The following is a 19839-nucleotide window of genomic DNA, read 5'->3' on the forward strand; positions in this document are numbered from 1 at the left end:
ACCGGTGACTTATAGTAGAGCAGCTCTCCATCTTTGAGGACAAACCAGCGTCTCTTCCAGGTCTTCTTCCAGGTTTTGACCATTTTCAGCAAATAGCCTGACTTCTCCATTGGCTCCTAAAGGTTGTGACACTGTTCAGTTTTATGCAGCACCAAAGAGAACCGCTAATGAAACAGACCTGAGAAATTAACTAAATGTTGGCTAATGAGCCTTAGGTTCAAAAACATGATGTCATCATGCTGTGAGCAGAAAAAACAAAGTCACTACTCAAATAGCTTTTGAAGGTAGAGGTACTTCAGTAATGCGGTCGCATCAATTTCTAATCTTAGAGTTACCTCAAAGACTTCAGTTGTAGTTTGCTTATTAAAATTAGCTTCAAATGATGTAACTTAACCAGTCAGCATTGTTTAAAGCATGGAAACTAACAACAGTGGACCAAAGTGTTGAGCTGTCACTAACACTCTTGCCGTTGTCACTGGGTGAACAGCAGGTTTTGGGCAGTTTCTGCTCAGGTTCCGAGCACTCCGTGTCAGTGGAGTAAGCATCAGGAGGGATGGCATAGTCACACTCTGATGTCATCGACGCCACGGACACAGCTTGAGGACAGTAAGTTCACACATGAAAAACAGAGAAAGTCAGTCTTTGGAGGTGAAGAATTAAACAAAAAAGCTTCTTAAATCTCCAGGTCCTGTGATAGCCACATGAGACTAGCTCCAAAAATGAGTCCATCCCCACAGATATCAGTCTTAAAATCAATTCTCAAATACTAACTGATACTAAAAACTATTTAGCTATAAGCAGTTAGCCAATAGCTACAAATTTAGCCTGTGGTTCACAAGCTAGTGCTCTCCGGGAGGGTTGTGTCAAATTAAACATGCAGAACCACTGACTGTGTCAACGATAGCCACATTAGCTATTTAGTTATAAATGAGTTAGTAGCTAGGAGCTATGGCTAATAATAAAACTGCAGCATTAGTGTGCAGCAAATGTTATTAGTCCTGCCTGTCTGTAACGTTATAACAGATGGTACCAATTTAACAGGATAACATAATTATCTGGGTTTAAAAACTATTATGTTTCTCTTAACGACTGAACCTGACAAGTGTACTAACAATTCAAAAAATGGCAGCTGACCTTAAGTGGTCAGTTGGACTCATAGCCTGTCTAATTTGGTGAGTGAAATTTAAGTATTTTAATTAGTAGAATAGAATAGAATAGAATAGAATGCCTTTATTGTTACTATACAGTTGTACAATGAGATACAGAGTATGGTACTAATATAGATCTGTGTGATGCTCTTACACAGTGTATGGTTTAGAGTTGGACCGATCCAAAATTACGTATCGGTCCAATACTGACCTAAATTACTGGATTGGATATCGGAGAGAAATAAAAAATATAATCCGATCCATTCAATATCACAAAAGCACCTCACAAAACTTGCGATATAGCGTAACCCAGCTCATAACCGTAGCACGTCGGAGGAGTATGCGTCTCATGACAGAGCGGCTGTGGCGTGCGAGACCTGTTGGCAGTCTGGTTGAGCTTTTGGAGCCTCGCTACCTGCTTCCAAACCGGCATTTAATCTCTGAGAGAGCTATCCCAGGGAAGTAAAGCAAGTGTGTAAGATCATCTCTGAATGTTTGTAAAGCATTCCCAGTGAAAGCTGGGAGCGACTGCCTCTTCTTCTCTCTCCCTCCCTCTCCTGTTGCTACTTCAATTGTGAAACTGATCAATGATCAGCTGATTGGCTTTTCTGTCGCGAGTCCGTCTCTCTTGTTTGTTTATCGCCCACTTTGCGCCAGAAAGAGGAAACCAGCGGATAAACAACAGCAGCACGTTTAAGCTTGATAAGCTGTTGTTAGAATGTATTTAATATTACTTTCTACACCAGGATCTTTTTCCACGTAGCTGACAGCTGGTATGTATAGAAGTCCATTATTGTCTAATATATACCCTGGTAAGCTATAGTACTTTTTCCTTTGGGAAGGTACCATCTGTGCAGTCTGCAATTCTGTTGAATAAAGATATTGAATCTATTTAATTACTGTAGAAAAATTATTGATTTCTGTGCATTTTCTTTTTTTTTACACTTGCATTAAATTACAGTCGATTACGTCGATTAAGCATCACGAGGCGGAGGGTGGGGGGTGGTTCCCTATTTTTTTTGCTGGGAGTTGGCAACCCTATTAGCTGGGTTGTTTAATATTTCCTCTAAGTTCTCTTTAAAATACCAGAATAGGGAGGATGGTGCAGGTTTATGTCTATTAGATTGATCAGTGTTGCTGATCTATGAAATATTTTGGGTGCAGTGTATTTTTTGCATACAGATATAACAGAATAGCTTTAGTTTTGTTTTGTTCTTTAAACTTGAGTATGAACTTATACACAATGCAGCAAGATATTTTAAAAAAACATTTTATTGATTACAAAATACACTATATCGGATTTATATCGGTATCGGCAGATATCCAAATTTATGATATCGGTATCGGACATAAAAAGTGGTATCGTGCCATCTCTAGTATCTTATCTAGTACCAGGGGTATAAAAAACTTAAAATGGATAAGGTCACAATGCAAAACTAGAGGCTATGTCCATCTTTTATATGCAGTGGTTGTTTGTACCTCTCTTGAGAGAGCGTGGGCTGCCTGGGCTGCTGTCTTTTCTGGAGCTGGAGGAGGTGTGGGAGCTGCACAGGGAGCCGTCCTCGTCTCCTGAACTAGATGACTCCTCAGAGCTTGATGACTCATCTGAGAAGGGACTGCTGCTCAGCAGAGTAGCTTTCTGCAATTTGAAAATGGCACACACTCAGAGCCATATACTAGATATTAAAATCCACTTTGGTGACACAATTGCTGTTAACTATAAACAAAAAAGCATTTTCTTTTCAAGTTCACAAGTGATCAAATAGATAGTGGGGGAATGTACAGGTGTTACAATTAAACATGGCCTTGCACTCTTATACTTACCCCCTTCAGAGTAGTGTAAACTGGTGTAGTCATGTTTTTATAGATGAGTGATGTGTACATTACAAAGGCTGGATAGGAAGACTGAAGGGATGGGTCTAGGACACAAAGTACAGTTTGTTTATTAGAAACCACTACAGCAGACTAAGCTGTCAACTAAGTAGGGAGACCTGTTTTTTACCCACTCTCTTACCTTTGTTAGACAGGTCTGTGCATGAAGTGTCAGACAGTCTGATTCCTGATTTAGCAACAGCATATATACGACTTTCCTGAAAAGAAAATGTGCCATGTCATTAGTCAATTTTAAAACCAAGCCTGCCATTAGATAATAACATTTAAAAGCTGTAACTGCATACACTATATTTATTTTTGTATATCATCTACCTTCAGTATATGAAGGCAACTCCTGGTTAATAATATGAGCAAGAGCTCATCTTACCTTTAAACTGACTCTCAGCTGTTTAGCCAAGAAGTAGCAAGTAGCTCAACAACCTGCCCATTACTTTAATTTGCATTTAAATTTAATACATTTTTTTAATCTTTAGCGACTTCAGTGCTTTTAAGTTATTTTTACATAAAAATTTCAACTGTTACTACTTTAAGCTTAGTACTTTAGCCGTTAGCCGTACATTAGCTAATACTTAATAGCTTTTTGTTTAGCATTGTAGCTGTTAAAGCTAGCAATTTAGCTAACAATTTTACCAATTCAGTATGCTAATTTAACTTTTTGTTTCATTTTATGTCCATTAATTTACTATTATTTATTTTGACTGGATATTTTTTTACTATTTATTCACTTTGGGCTTCAGTTAATTTTCTGTTTAAACCCTGTTATCCGCCCCATTGCTAAGACAGCTTTCTAATTCTAATCACTGAATTTATCTATTTGAAACTTTTCTGTTTACTCACATTTACAGCAGATGGCAGTGTAAACAACAGAATTACAAACATGGAGAAGTTCCTGTACTTAGTCCAACACTTAGAAGAAAATATGTGGTTAAAATTGTAATGTTTCACATGAAGGACTTCATGAAGGACTATTTGTGTTTCACAGTAGTGCAAAATATTGTTTCCTTTATCCAGGAAAAACAAATTCTGTAAAAAAATAAACAAATTGCCTAAAACATTAGCAGCTTTCCAATGTATTAAGGATTGATTGCTGTAAGAAACATATTTGATTTCTTTATTCATACTTAGCTGAACATTGGGAATTTGTTTTCGAATTTGTTGCCAGTGCCAAATTTGCAATTAAAAAAAAAACACAACTTGGTGTGCCTAACATGAAGGGCAGTCTTACCCAGGAGGGGAGCCTGTGTAAAGGTGGAGTAGGAGGTTTGCTGCCAGGTGTGGTGCTATCACAGTCTGACCTCTCTGAGCCCATCTCTGTCCCAGGTTCTGATGAATTTGGTGCGGATGGCACGGTGGTTGCTGCTTGTGAGCCGGGAAGGATTTCGGGAACTGTGGCTTTGCCCGTTTCCATTCCAACCTCCTGCTGTGCATCAACATCAGTTTCCTGAGGCTGGAGGGGGCGCAGCATGCTGAGTGCATTACGCGTTTGGCCATGTGCTGCCTCACTGCTGATTGACGGCTGGCTTAGGTGTTTCTTGGCCAGAGACACGTTCATCAACCCGAACCCCGTAGGAGTCCTCAGACGGGGCTGTTTGGGTGAGGCGGGGTTGTCTTTTGGATCCTGGGGCAGGTTGGGCCGTTTAGGGGTGAGAGCTGGTGTGAGGATGGGGCTGGGAGTGTTAGGTTCACTGGAAGATGATGAGGAGTCAAGTCTCTGTGACTGGAATCGTTTGTTGAGCTCCTCAGAGGTGCAATCCTCCAACTTAACCGTGCGTCCCTCCTCCTCGTCATTCTTACACCCTGCTAGTGTTCCATCTGATGGCTCCAGCAGGCTAAAGCTGGGGCGCTCTGTACGCTGCATGTCATCGTCAAACAGAGAGCTGCTGTCGTCTGAAGCTGTCAGGTAGGTCTCACTGCTGGGCCGGCTGAACTCCAGAACACACGCTCCGCTTCTGCTCTCACATACTTCTTCCTCCACTGATGCAGCACTGGAGAGCACAGACAATACGCGGCGGGACTCGGGTCCAGATGCATTGCTAACAGAGCTTTCAGGTGCACCGTCATCCTCTAGCGGAGAACACAGCAGTCCAGTTTGGCTCGGTTTATGGACTTCACCATCTGTCACTGATGAGGATGTCTTCTTACTACTTTTATCTGCCAAAGAAAGCATAAAAATGTGTAATAATTTCACAGCTGGTGGAGCACTAAAGACGAAGCATTTGAGATCTTTCTAGATTACAGATTACAATTTAAGTGAACTATGTATTTCAAAAAAAAGAAAGAAAGTTAAATAATTCAAATTAAATAAGTTAATTGAAGGATTTGTTCCTCTGGGATAGTTGCCCCCTCTCTCTGATCTAATTTCTCTCCCTCATTTATTTTCTGGTGAATTTGCAAATCTACGCTAGTGCTAATGTTACAAACAGAAATACATCTGACAGCTCGGGTGGAGGCAGCATTCACCATGCAAACCTGACATCTGTGTTGCATCTGACCAGTGCAGTGTGCAAAAGCACAGGAATAATCATTTACTGTCAGATCCTGACTCATCCTTTTCCTGTTTGCCCTGTAATGCTGTGTATTAGTTAAAGTGAGTATTATATATTGAAAGACTCAGATATTAATCTTAAGACACTTCTGATCTTCTGGAGTCTCATTAACTACATTTTGACAGACATTTCAATGTAAAACTCAAAAACACTGCAAGGCGCTTTAAAAAGTATTTTTATTGACCGCATTTTATATTATGGCTGACTTGCGGGATCTGAAAGTGAATCTAAATACATATTTAATGAGGTCTGCAAAAATAAGTGTGTTCACGGGCCAGATTTACTAATGCTCTGCACCACAGCAGCTTGTTAGAAGTCTGGTTATTATTGTAATGTACTGGCTGTATCTTTGTCTGTAAGTTAGACCATTTTTTGTAGATCACCTGCAGAACTTTCCAACCCCATTCGTGCAAATCTGCAATTGCGGCATCACACAAACTCCCCCCAGTTAGTAAATCCTCCCCTATGTGTGAATGCCTTTCCTGTGGCTTCCCTCCAGGTTCCGTTCTGACCCACCTGACACACATCACTGATCACTGAGCAGCAGTACATTAACTCCAGCTCTTCAACCCACTTTTAGCCCCTCTTCAGGGTGTTTTTCTGGACCTTTGTGCCCAGGAACACCATCTAGTAAATGCTTTGTTTTGACTAAAGCTTTCAGCTCTTCCTCTACAATACTTGGTTTATGACCAAACACTAGGAGAACCAATTCTTGTTCTCATCAGCCTCTGCTATGCTGTGTGTTTATAGCTAATTAGTGAGTGTTGGCTTTCTAACACACTAAAACCAGTTTGGCAAACAATGTTAATACAATTCCAGCACCACATTAAATAGATCTGCACAATTATGACTGTAGAATCTTAGTATCTCACAGTTTAACTATATTGTTTCTTCACATTCTTACTCTAACTATCAGTGATGTTATTATGTTATATAACTATCACACATTATTATTATTATTAAAAGTCTCCAAATAGCCCATAAAATACTCCAGTGGCAAATACTTTCCTTAATACAGCATGACTATGACCTCACTCAGATAGTTACCATCTTGTGTCCAGCTCTGCCCCAGAGTTCCATCTAACCACTCACAGATGCTGTTTTCATTATCCATAGCTGCGTGACTGTGTGGGGACTTACCCGTTTTGTCCCTGGCGTCTGTCTCCCCCTGTGTGCTCAGGGTCTTCTGGGACGGCGCTGGTCCAGTCAGGACCTGCGGGTTCTTCCCTCTCACCTGAAAGCAGCCGAACGTCAGGCTGCTAAGACGCTGGGCTTCACCTGGCCTACACAGGGCTCCAGCTCCACCCTTGCACTTCTGCTCAAAGGCTGCAAAAGCAGCAAACAGTCATGCGCATACTGCAGCGTGTGCTTACAATGTATTAGCATTGATAAATCTGTATTTGCTAGTAGCAGGCATTTAGGAGTTTTAACCTGCATAAATAACTTGCATGTTAACATGTTCCAACAAAGTTCCAAAAGCTTATACCTTGTATTTGTTTTTGAAGCTCCAAAATCTGAGCCTCCTGTTGTTTGTTGGTTTCTCTTAATGCTGCATTCTCTACCTCAAACTGAAGCACAAACATGTTCTCAGATAAACCAGCAACCACATTAAATACTTTAACTTATCTTCCAGATTTCCGTGTCTTTCTTATCTGTGTTTTAGGAGCCTTTACAGCTGACGCACACACAGATTTACCTCTGACAACTTCAGCATCACCCACTCTTTGATCTTAGCTGCCTTCTCTTCCACCGCCTTGGCATCTTGAAGGCGGAGCTGTTTCTGTTGAAAGAAGTAAAAATGAGCCGTCTGTCTCTCTGGGTGAATATATTTTGGAATAAGAAGGGCAGATTTAGACGAAGCGAAACAGAGAACAAGGGCGGGGAAACATAAGTGAACAGTAAGGAGGTTAAAGATGGTGTTCATAGAGATAAACGTGGTATTAAATTTAAAAAAAGGGGATTATGAATTACTCCACTGGCATCGCATCTGTTGAAATTCTTTATGCGTGTGCTTTTTCTTACCTGCTCCTCCAGCTGCTGCTCCAGCTGTGCGATTACATCCTCCTTCTCCTGCACTAACGCCTGCAGCTCCTGGCACCGCTGAAACAGACGCACCTCTGAGTCTCCAGACTGACCATCTGCTGCTTTGAGCTTCTCCTCCATCCACTGCACCTGGAATCATCACACATGTACTCACATAATCGCATTCCGACACGTCGAAAGGAAAGACAAACAAACTTGTGTTTCTGGTCCTCACCTGCTGCTGAGCTGTGAACGCCCGTTTCTCCGCATCGATCACCTGCGTCTCCAGTTGTTGAATCTGGAAAAGCAAAAGTTTATTTTAACTGGACTTTAAAAATAAATAAATCCTAATATCTTACTAGTCTTGTTACATGTTCACACAAGGACCACATAAACATACAGTAACCCCGTCTGATCTAAAATTAGTAATCAGTTTCCTTTCAGTGATCCAGACTGCAAATGTTTGCAAATGCATGGAGATGAAATATCCACTCCACTCGAGCCTGAAGCCAAACACAACAGCACCAAATAAAGACAAAGAAAGTCTTGCATGCCTAACGAGAACTCCACTCAAGATAACGCTGCCACGCTAGAAAGGAGCAGATGCGATTCAGCTGGGTTCTGTTATTCGAAGGAATGCTATGTTCAGATAGATTCACATTCATTTGCAGCCATTTTTAACACAAACTACTGAGATGTTAAGCAACCTACAATGCTAGTTTATTTATCTTCCTCGTGATGAAGATAAGGTGTCATTCAGTGCACGCTGAAACCAAGATGGCTGCTGATTGGGAAAACTGTGTTTGTTACTCTTAGCAATCCAACAAACATCACGAAAAGAACTTAACATCCAAAAGATTGGTTAAGACTTGTATCTTCACAAAGAAGTTTTGCTTCATTTTGTGTGAGTATTTCCACAAACTTTGAAGTTTAGGGTCCCTTTCTTTCATCACATGTGCTCTACAAGTAACACCTGGCTTATTGGATTACCTGGAGCCTGGAATTAATTTTGTCTTCTAAGAATTTAAATTGGTGATCAAGAAACATGACAACTAAGAGGCTAACAGAAGATATTGAAGAAGTTAAGAAGTCTCTTAACTTCATGTCAGAGGAATTGAGTAAGGTGGTGAAACAGCAAGCAGGACTATTGGACTTAATTGAAGAAGTAAGACAACTGAAGATTGTGATTAAGGAAAAAGACAAGAAGATTGAAGAGCTGGAAAAAAGAGTTGAAGATTTGGAGCAGTATACAAGAATGGAAGATGTGATTATTTCTGGACTGAAGACAAATCACTACACCTATGCACGGAGTACAGCAGGTGACAAGGAGGGGGAAGATGCACCAAGAGCTGAAAAGGATTTGCTTGAGCAGCAAGTTATTCAGTTTTTCAAAGACAAAGATATTCTTTTGGATAGCAAAAACATAGCTGCATGTCATACTATTCCACAAAAACATACCAAGATGCCAACTATCATACTACGATTTGTGAACAGGAAATATAAAGTTGAACTGTTAAAGATGGGAAAGAAGTTAAAGGGAACCGGCGTATATGTGAATGAGCATCTCACCAAGAGAAATGCTGAAATTGCACGACAGGCAAGACTATTGAAGAAGGAAAGGCACATCCAAGATACCTGGACCAGGAACTGTAAGGTATTCATAAGACTTAATGGGACACCAGAACAAGCTAAAGTAATTGTTGTCAGAGACATTGCAGATCTTGAGAGATTTAAACAAAAGAAATAGAGTTCAATGTAGAAAAGAATTGTGTTGCTGACTGTGATATGAACAATATCTGATAAGTGTGAGAAAAATAACTATGCATGTGAATGTGTGAACAAAAAAAGGCAAAAAATGGAATATTTTGGATCTCATGATTATAAATTTTATGAGTTGGACAATAGTATTGATCCAGATATCCACCTCTATCAGAATGTTGATATGACATGTGAATATTATAATGGGGAAGAGTTGGATCCCAAGATAAAAGGTTTTTCATTAATCCACTTTAACAGTCGGAGTCTTTACAGTAATTTTTCTAAAATCAAAGCGTATCTTGATCAATTCCAAAATAAGTTTGCAGTGGTAGCAATTTCAGAAACATGGTTGAATGACGACGAAGAATTGCAAGATGGACTAGAGGGCTATGAAATGTTTTGGCAAAATAGGAAGAATAGAAGAGGAGGAGGTGTTGCTATGTTTGTTTTTTCACATCTTAAATGTAAAGTTGTTAACAATATGACTGCTGTGATTGATAACTTGATGGAATGTTTAACCATTGAAATTCAGGTTGAAAGCTCGAAAAACATATTAGTTAGCTGCATTTATCGTACACCTGCATCCTGTATAGATCAGTTTACTAAAGAAATTTCTGTAATATTGGAAAAACACAAGGAGAAGGTGACTTTTTTTTGTGGTGATTTTAACATTGATCTATTGAAGGCAAACGACCATAATAAGACTTCAGAATTTATTGATACAATGCTTAGTTTTGGATTCCATCCGTTGATTCTAAAGCCGAGCAGAATAACGATGGATAGTGCCACTTTGATCGACAATATTTTTGTCAATAAGATAAACGGCAAGATACATAGTGGACTGTTAGTCACAGATGTAAGTGATCACTTGACTGTCTTTTCAGTGTTTGAAATGAACAATCAACTTCATTTTCAAGAGGAAAAGCAAATGGATTACAGTGGTAGAATAAAAACACCAGAACAAATTGCGGCTTTTAAAACAGACTTAGAAAATTATGACTGGCAAAAAGTTTATGTGGAAGACACTAATGATGCATACAATGCGTTTTTGGATATATTTTTGTCAATCTATGACAGCCATTGTCCAATTAAAAAGTTTTCTAAAAATTATAAAAAGAAAAAACCATGGTTTACACAAGGTCTGGAAAGAGCCCGTAAAAATAAAAATAGGTTATACAGGATTTTTTTGACACATAGAACAAAGGAAAATGAAGACAAATATAAGAAATATCGAAATAAATTAACATCTATTATGCGATACGAAAAGAAAAGATATTATGAACAGCTGCTTCAAAAACATAAAAGTAATATTAAGGCTACCTGGAGTGTATTAAATAGGATAATAAAAAATCAACATAATACATGTTCTCCAACACGTATTGTAACAAGAGGTAATGTAGTGATTGAGAATACTGAGAGCATACTTAATGAATTTAATGATTACTTTGTTAATGTAGGTCCCAACTTGGCAAAAGAGATTTCTGTACCAGGAGGAAATGATGAAGTAGATTCTACTTCTTGTAAATGTAACTCAATGTTTCTTGGTGGAGTCTGTGAGAGTGACATTGTAGAAGTGGTGAGTAAATTCAAGAGTAAAAAATCCACGGATTGTGACGACCTTGACATGTCGCTAATTTAAGAAGTTCTTCATAGTGTCCTTCAGCCGTTAACATACAGTGGGGCAAAAAAGTATTTAGTCAGCCACCGATTGTGCAAGTTCCCCCACCTAAAATGATGACAGAGGTCAGTAATTTGCACCAGAGGTACACTTCAACTGTGAGAGACAGAATGTGAAAAATAAATCCATGAATCCACATGGTAGGATTTGTAAAGAATTTATTCGTAAATCAGGGTGGAAAATAAGTATTTGGTCACCTCAAACAAGGAAAATCTCTGACTCTCACAGACCTGTAACGTCTTCTGTAAGAAGCTTTTCTGTCCCCCACTCGTTACCTGTATGAATGGCACCTGTCTGAACTCATCATCTGTATAAAAGACACCTGTCCACAGCCTCAAACAGTCAGACTCCAAACTCCGCCATGGCCAAGACCAAAGAGCTTTCGAAGGACACCAGGAAAAGTATTGTAGACCTGCACCAGACTGGGAAGAGTGAATCTACAATAGGCAAGCAGCTTGGTGTGAAAAAATCAACTGTGGGAGCAATCATCAGAAAATGGAAGACATACAAGACCACTGATAATCTCCCTCGATCTGGGGCTCCACGCAAGATCTCATCCCGTGGGGTCAAAATGATCATGAGAACGGTGAGCAAAGATCCCAGAACCACACGGGGGGACCTGGTGAATGACCTGCAGAGAGCTGGGACCAAAGTAACAAAGGTCACCATCAGTAACACACTACAACGGCAGGGAATCAAATCCCGCAGTGCCAGACGTGTTCCGCTGCTGAAGCCAGTGCATGTCCAGGCCCGTCTGAAGTTTGCCAGAGAGCACATGGATGATACAGCAGAGGATTGGGAGAATGTCATGTGGTCAGATGAAACCAAAGTAGAACTTTTTGGTATAAACTCAACTCGTCGTGTTTGGAGGAAGAAGAATACTGAGTTGCATCCCAAGAACACCATACCTACTGTGAAGCATGGGGGTGGAAACATCATGCTATGGGGCTGTTTTTCTGCCAAGGGGACAGGACGACTGATCCGTGTTAAGGACAGAATGAATGGGGCCATGTATCGTGAGATTTTGAGCCAAAACCTCCTTCCATCAGTGAGAACTTTGAAGATGAAACGAGGCTGGGTCTTCCAACATGACAATGATCCAAAACACACCGCCCGGGCAACAAAGGAGTGGCTCCGTAAGAAGCATTTGAAAGTCCTGGAGTGGCCTAGCCAGTCTCCAGACCTCAACCCCATAGAAAATCTGTGGCGGGAGTTGAAAGTCCGTGTTGCTCGGCGACAGCCCCAAAACATCACTGCTCTCGAGAAGATCTGCATGGAGGAATGGGCCAAAATACCAGCTACTGTGTGTGCAAACCTGGTAAAGACCTATAGTAAACGTTTGACCTCTGTTATTGCCAACAAAGGTTATGTTACAAAGTATTGAGTTGTATTTTTGTTATTGACCAAATACTTATTTTCCACCCTGATTTACGAATAAATTCTTTACAAATCCTACCATGTGGATTCATGGATTTTTTTTTCACATTCTGTCTCTCACAGTTGAAGTGTACCTCTGGTGCAAATTACTGACCTCTGTCATCATTTTAGGTGGGGGAACTTGCACAATCGGTGGCTGACTAAATACTTTTTTGCCCCACTGTATATTTGTAACAAATCATTTCAAACTGGAATTTTTCCAGATAAAATGAAAATTGCCAAAGTGATCCCACTATATAAAACTGGTGATAAACAGATTGTGTCAAACTATAGACCGGTATCTTTACTGCCTCAGTTTTCAAAGATTCTTGAAAAACTATTTGCAAACAAACTAGATTCTTTTATTGATAAATATGATTTATTGAATGATCATCAGTATGGGTTCAGAAGAAATCGCTCAACATCTCTAGCTGTGATGGAATTTATTGAAAATATTGCAACGGCTGTGGATGAAAAACAGTTTGGAATAGGTGTGTTCATTGATTAACGTAAAGCCTTTGATACGATAGATCATTCTTTACTTTTACGGAAGTGTGAAAGGTATGGTTTAAGAGGTGTTGTACAATTTTGGTTAAATAGTTACTTGAATAATAGGTTCCAATATGTGAGTAATAATAACATGAAATCTAAACTTAGAAAAGTAACTTGTGGAGTTCCGCAAGGATCTGTTTTGGGACCCAAGTTATTTTCACTTTATATAAATGATATTTGTACAGCCAGTGATACTTTAAAATATGTGATGTTTGCTGATGATACAAACTTATTTTGCTCTGGAAAAGACATAAAGAAATTACTGAAAACAGTGGAAACAGAACTCATGAAGTTAAATAGATGGTTTGTAATTAATAAACTATCATTGAATGAAAGTAAAACAAAATTTATGTTATTTGGAGGTAGTAAAAGTAATATTAAAGTAAAATTGAATTTAAATAATGTTGAAATTGAAAGAGTATATGAGACAAAATTTTTAGGAGTAATTATTGATGATAAACTTTGTTGGAAGCCCCACATAAAACATGTGAAACGAAAATTATCCAAGTCTATTTCTATTCTTTATAAAACAAGAGATTTTTTGAATGAGAACTGCCTTTATTTATTGTATACTTCCCTTTGTTTGCCTTATATGACCTACTGTGCAGAAATTTGGGGGAACACATACAAAACATATTTGGATTCAATATTTAAATTGCAAAAAAGAGCTATTAGAATAATAAATAAAGTTGGATATAGGGAGTCCACCAACCAGTTTTTTGTAGGATCATCTATGTTAAAATTCATGGACATTATATATTCTAAAACTTTAGAAATGATATATCGTGTGATGAAAAAGAATGTTCCAATTTGTATTTTAAGTATGTTTCAACTAAGAGATGGAAAATATGATTTAAGGGGGTCTTATAAGTTTGAAATGCCTAAAGTGAGAACCAATGTTAAGTATAGATGTGTGTCAGTTTTGGGAGTGAAATTATGGAATGGACTTAATGATGAACTGAAGATGTGTTTTTCTTTGTCATTCTTCAGGAAGATTTTAAAAATTAGTATTATACAAGGTTATAGAAATTTGGTTTGTTAAAAAAAATTTTGTGTTGATTTATCATTGATTTCTTTTCAAACTGTTATACAACTTATTTATCAATGTTATTTATTTTCTTGGTTAAGGATTTGATTATTTCTATGGGGGTAAGGGATAGGATAAGTATAAGCCATAAGGCTTCAGCCTATTCCTTTTTCGGTTTCTGTTTGAGTACTTTTATGTAAAATTATAATCTGTTGTTGTTGACTGAAATAAATTTCAATTCATTCATTCATTCATTCATGAACTTGTAACTGGGAGGCTAGGGATGGATTAATTTGTTTACAACATTGTTATAAAGTCTTTTCATGGCTGTAGAAGTGCTGCATATAGCGCCTTTAACCATTACATAATGGTGATGAGGTGCCAATGTTACAAGTAGCCCTTTGTGTGCTAAGATCACAGCACTACATGTGGAAGCTAGCAGGAGTGTGCTAAAACAACAGCAAAAGGTCACACGGATTAAACACACGCACACACACACACAGACATGAGATTTAAAAAAAACCTGTGGGAATGAGCAGCGAGACAGAGGGATGACTTGATGAACAACATTCCTCTGAAATTCCTCAGCTCAGAGTGCCGGAAGCAGCGTAGGAACCACTGTCTTCTGAGGAAACTCTCCAACCTCAGAAGCTTAGAGCAGGAAAATATGCAGGATTATAGATGGAAACTGTCTGCGTAGCAACCACCATGGCAAAAATATTCCTCGACATGTCCACATATGTACAAAATGCATTTAAAAAAATTAATCTGTAATTAACATGTGGTGTATAGTACATGTACACCACTGCTCCTTTTTATTAATAATAACAAAGAGAATGGACTGGCATCACTTTCCATCCATTATCTTCTGCTTATCGAATTTAAGGTTGCACGGCAACCATAGGGCAGGAGGTGGGGTAAACCCTGGACAGGCCACCAGTCTGTCACAGGGCTAACACAGAGAGACAACCATTCCCACTCACATTCACACCTACGGGAAATTTATTATCACCAACCCCACTAACTCCATGTGGGAGGAAACTAGAGGACCTGGAGAAAACCCACACAGACACAGTGGGAACATGCAAAAAACATTTTTTGTGGGGTAAAGTTGAGGCAATTTTATCTGTTCACAGGAACAATGAACGGGGTTTCTGTGTGCTGAACATCCTTCTAATACTGTATGGATTGCAATGTAAGTTTTCTTGAAGGACTTAGATGTCTCCATCACTCGCTTAAAAAATATGTTTTACAATTATTAAAATTTTTATATTTTTTGAGGAAAATGTATCAGTTGCTTTTATGTTAATCAAAAATGATTTCTTCCTTTAAAAGTCTAATAAAGTATCATTCTATTTGCAGCCAGCTCACACACTCGTGTGTCACATCAGCTATGCGCTGTGAATAGCTCCTTGTCTTATGTTACTCCGTAGAAATCGACAAATTAGCACTTAAATTAGTAGCTGCCATATCCAAACTTGATGGAAACCGCTGTGAAGAGCGACATCTGTTTTTAGCCTGGAGACAGGCATGGCTGAGCTCCAGTTTTCCCTGCTTCTGTTCACTTGTAGAGACCAGAAGAAGTGGACCAAGCTCAGGCCAAAGCCGGGAAGCCACACCCTGCCAGACACCCACACTGTTTCCACCGCGCAACGTTTTCTGGACCAAAGTGGAAGCGAGGCCTTTTACACAACCGCTGTTCCACCTGACATTTGAACAACATTTCACAGAAGCGGATTCTAGGAAGAAGAATTTATAGGATTATGTCACTGCGTTTCCACATATGGAAAAAGGCTGTGGGTGTATTCAACTCAGTATTTGGACAGTTGAGGTAGAGCTTTTGCACATCTGGTTTTTGAAGATCTATTTTGTCCTGATAAAACTGACAAACTGTGATGAATCCAACAATAACACAGATGCTGCAAACTTTTCTTCACCTACTGCTGCTGTCCCTGTGAACCTCAGAAGCATTACTTTTAAGGATTACTTTTACTACAGGAAAAAGCACATTGCGATGAAGAGCAGACACGAATAAAGGTCAATGCGTATCACACACACAAATGCACAGTCTTTCTCTTCCCTATATAGATCCTCGGCTGTACCACAAACGACCGACCACATGTGCCTCTCTCAATGACAGATATAGCATCTGGCTGAGCACGCCATGTTAATTACAGGCCATGTATACTGTAGGTTACAGCTGGAGTCGACACGCACATGGACTTTTACGCACACACCACTTAACAGTGTATACAAAGGCTTAAACACATTAACTGCTGCGTATCAGAGCATTCGAGTAAGTGTGTGTTTGCTTCATGATGTTATATATAGGATGAACCCAACCTGGGCGTGTGTGTGTCACATCCTGTACAGCTCACTTAGGACGGGATAAGAGTAACGCCTTGCTACTCTCTTTGTATTCAGGCACAATACGAGCACTGCTATTGCCGCTTCATCGCGTCCGGCCCTGGCGCTCACGTACACGTGATCTCTGTGCTCTCCCTCAGCCTCAGGTCTATCACCTCTGCAGTCGACTCCCCGTCCAAATGCAAAATCTGAAATCCAGTTCAACTTCCATTCCTGGAATTCCACAACTGACGCCCTGTGGCCAACCTCCCCCTGAACTCGCTCCATCCATCCATCCCTCCCCCACCACTCCATCCGCAGGCCAGACAGCCAGCTCACAAAGCCTCTTTCTGTAGGCTGCGACCCACAGTGCTTACCTTACAGTTAAAACAGGTTTAACACCACAGACTTACACCAAGTATGGTAACTTGCACCGGGGGCTAACGCTGACAAAGACTTTTATTGACAGATTAAGTACAAGCAACTAAGTAAGGACATATATTTTACATTTCATAGGGGATCTAGAATGTTCATTTCATGACAGTCAGTTCAGAATAATCTTAATTATTATTTGAATGGTTCTGGCAGTTCACACAAAGTCTGAAATCAGCTGTTTTAGCTTCTGCTTCACTTCAAGCCATTTTCTTCTGATCAGGCGGGTGGGGCTTCTGTGCTCCCAGTCAGAGCTGTGTGTGTGTGTGAGATGGCCATGTTAGTTCTTTAGCTCTCTGTGACCTCAAACAGACCGAAGAGCAGGAAAAGCCTCTGAAACAGACCTATTAGAGCGTGCAGTATGCAGCTTTTGGGCCACAGGAATTACTTGTACAGAGTTTGACCTCATTATATGAAACTTTGACCACATTTACTATGAGGATCCACCACTGTAACAATAGATATATGATTTAAAAAAATATAGCAATGCCAGTTGGGCTTCCCTTACAATCTAACAATAAACTCTAGTTCCTTTGGCACACTCTGGGGCAGGCACATACCATAGCTGTCCAAAAAACAGAACCCCAGCACGTGCAAAGTGGAGACGGACACGCATGAGGAAAAGCAACATCTGTTTGAAAATGTTATGGTTAGCCGTAGGCATCTATGTGGCTGTGACTGGGCAGCCAGAGACTAAAACTGCAAGCGGATGTTTATGTGTAGCAAAGAAGGAGCGGAAAGCTTTGTGCGCGGTGCTTAAACTGAGACACTTTCTCTCATATCACATCACTGATTGGTGTCTCAAATCTGCATTTTGAGGCATTAAAATTAGCATTTTGGGCCCCACAATGATGTTTTCTTTTGAATAAAGTTATCAGATAACATTTTCGAGGGTCGATAGTATTCGCCCGCTCAAACACTGACCTTTTTATAGAGCCATAGCAGAAACCACTGCTGTGCAATGATGTGGAAATCTTGTCAAGGTCGAAGAAATCATTCGGCAAAAAGGATATTTTAAAATATTTTGAAATGAAACCTCAAGCAGTCAGCAAAACACTGAGTTCTCACTTTGTCTGCAAACACAACAAGGACCAAAAATATACGTTTCTGGACAAGAACTACATCCAGAAGACCAAAGTGAACACTGAATATTCTTGGAGCTTGAGAGATTCAAGCTGTTTAACAGCAGCTGGGAAATACTCAGCTGTACCTTTAAATAATGTTAAGTAACAGACAGATAAAATATTAAAGTGTCAAATATCAAAATCTAAACATAAACATCTTGGAGGGGATGTGTTTAGGGTGACCAGATATCCCATGTGGGACTACAGACACACAAATACTAACAGAAAGAATAGCATCTGAAATAACAAACAATGGTCTTAACTGTAATTAAAAGAGAAGAAGGGAATCCACAAAGACAATCACATAAAGCCATGGAAACAATGGTTTGGAGGATAACACATTTATCCGACTATCCAAGCCTGGATAAATGGGAGGACTGTGTCAGGAAGGGGATCTGGCAGGAACCTGTGCCAAATCAGAATATGGACCCATATACTGTGGCAACATAATATGTGTGTGTTTATGTATTATCTTTGATATCCTAACACGTCTGACGCAAACATACTCTTTGTTACTCCGGATCCGGCCGTGCTTACAGCACCACACAAATAACTTGTCAGATAATATAATTAAAACGCTCCAAACAGCCAACAGGCCCATTTTCAAGGTCTGAATTGGTGAAGCTGGGGCATGTGCCAGTCAAGTGGCCACACCTCCCTAACTTTGACCACTAATTTCACCTCCTGTCTGTTTTGATTTTATCGCTACTTCATTTTAACATTTAGCATCCTGTCTTTTTCTTTTCCAAAACTTTATAGGGAGGTTGAGAATCTCTCCTGAGACAGACACACAGGCACATGGACACAAGAGAAGAAGTGAATGAATGCATTACTTTAAAAAAAAAAAAAGGAGGGTGAAGGCTGATATAAAGAAAATGTAACACACATGGTCGCTTTGTCTTCATAAGGAGATGTGTAGCCTACTGTTACAGCTGAGAGACCCCGCTGGCCAAAACTAACATGCCTCCCAAATCCAAATATCTGTACACACACACACACACACACACACACACACACACACACACACACACACACACACACACACACACTTACTAAACTGGGTATTTCCTCCCCTGGGCAGTTCAATCCTTACACAAGGCTTCATTTTTTTTCTTCCTCCCCCGTTTTCCCTCTCAGTCACCTCATACAGGCTTTCTAGGATTTCAGTAATTTGCCAAGTCTACCCAGACTGCCGTCAATTCATTTCATGCTCCAGTTTTGTGGAACGGCAAATTCAAAACCTTCGTTATCCTCTTTCAAGGTAATTCTGCAAAAAAGAGGGAGGAAACCTACAATAAGAAACACAAGAAACTGCAACATATTGATGGTTGATCAATAATAAAAACTATAACAAAAAGGAAAAATAAATATAAAATAAAAAATGGACATATATTGTACCCACTGCAGATGTAATTATCCATGGCTCCTTAGTTTTCCTCTTCCTTTGTGTCTTGAATCCCTTTCCTATTACTCCTGCATTCCTCTCCCAAAAATGGTCATTCTGACCCCTTAACCCTTCCTCTACAAATTTTCATTCTGTTTGCGTGTTGATACGGACGGCCTGTCGTATTACACTGACCCGGAGCAATCCAGCACAGCGTCTGCTCTGACTCAAGCCTGAATGTTCTGCAGCTGGATCTGCGTGAACATTTCGATACAGTAATAAACACGAGCCACTGACCCTGCTGTTGTCTCGTTTCCATGTGTTTCCTGTTTTATTTTGAAGGTTGCTCTGAATGTGGCGTTCTGTGCTTGTAGTTTTCTCCATTGCCATTTTTCCCGTCTTTGTTAGTGTTAATTCAGCTGTAGATTTTGGTCCGTTTCTCTTTTCTAAAGTTCAGCGTCAAAGTTAAACTTTGGTTCAGTTACCGGGGTAACAGACTGTTTCTCTCTGGCT

General features: G+C 39.7%; 1 protein-coding gene across 3 annotated transcripts in view; it reads right to left on the reverse strand.

Moving 5' to 3' along the window:
• The window catches only part of plekhh2 (pleckstrin homology domain containing, family H (with MyTH4 domain) member 2), a 39803-nt gene that overhangs the window by 12359 nt on the left and 7605 nt on the right, over positions 1-19839 (reverse strand). For 2 of the 3 annotated variants that reach the window (XM_014414397.4, XM_014414396.4), the window contains exons 3-13: positions 7845-7907; positions 7610-7759; positions 7284-7367; positions 7074-7155; positions 6728-6913; positions 4267-5192; positions 3163-3238; positions 2973-3067; positions 2628-2787; positions 460-596; positions 3-116 (exon numbers count right to left, since the gene is read on the reverse strand). In XM_014414397.4, coding sequence (XP_014269883.2) covers positions 3-116; positions 460-596; positions 2628-2787; positions 2973-3067; positions 3163-3238; positions 4267-5192; positions 6728-6913; positions 7074-7155; positions 7284-7367; positions 7610-7759; positions 7845-7907 — 2073 coding nt within the window. The remainder of the gene's footprint in view (positions 1-2; positions 117-459; positions 597-2627; positions 2788-2972; positions 3068-3162; positions 3239-4266; positions 5193-6727; positions 6914-7073; positions 7156-7283; positions 7368-7609; positions 7760-7844; positions 7908-19839) is intronic. The other variant, XM_023155622.3, reaches the window with a different exon arrangement.

This window comes from Maylandia zebra, linkage group LG13, assembly GCF_041146795.1.
Source record: "Maylandia zebra isolate NMK-2024a linkage group LG13, Mzebra_GT3a, whole genome shotgun sequence".
Taxonomy (NCBI): Eukaryota; Metazoa; Chordata; class Actinopteri; order Cichliformes; family Cichlidae; genus Maylandia; species Maylandia zebra.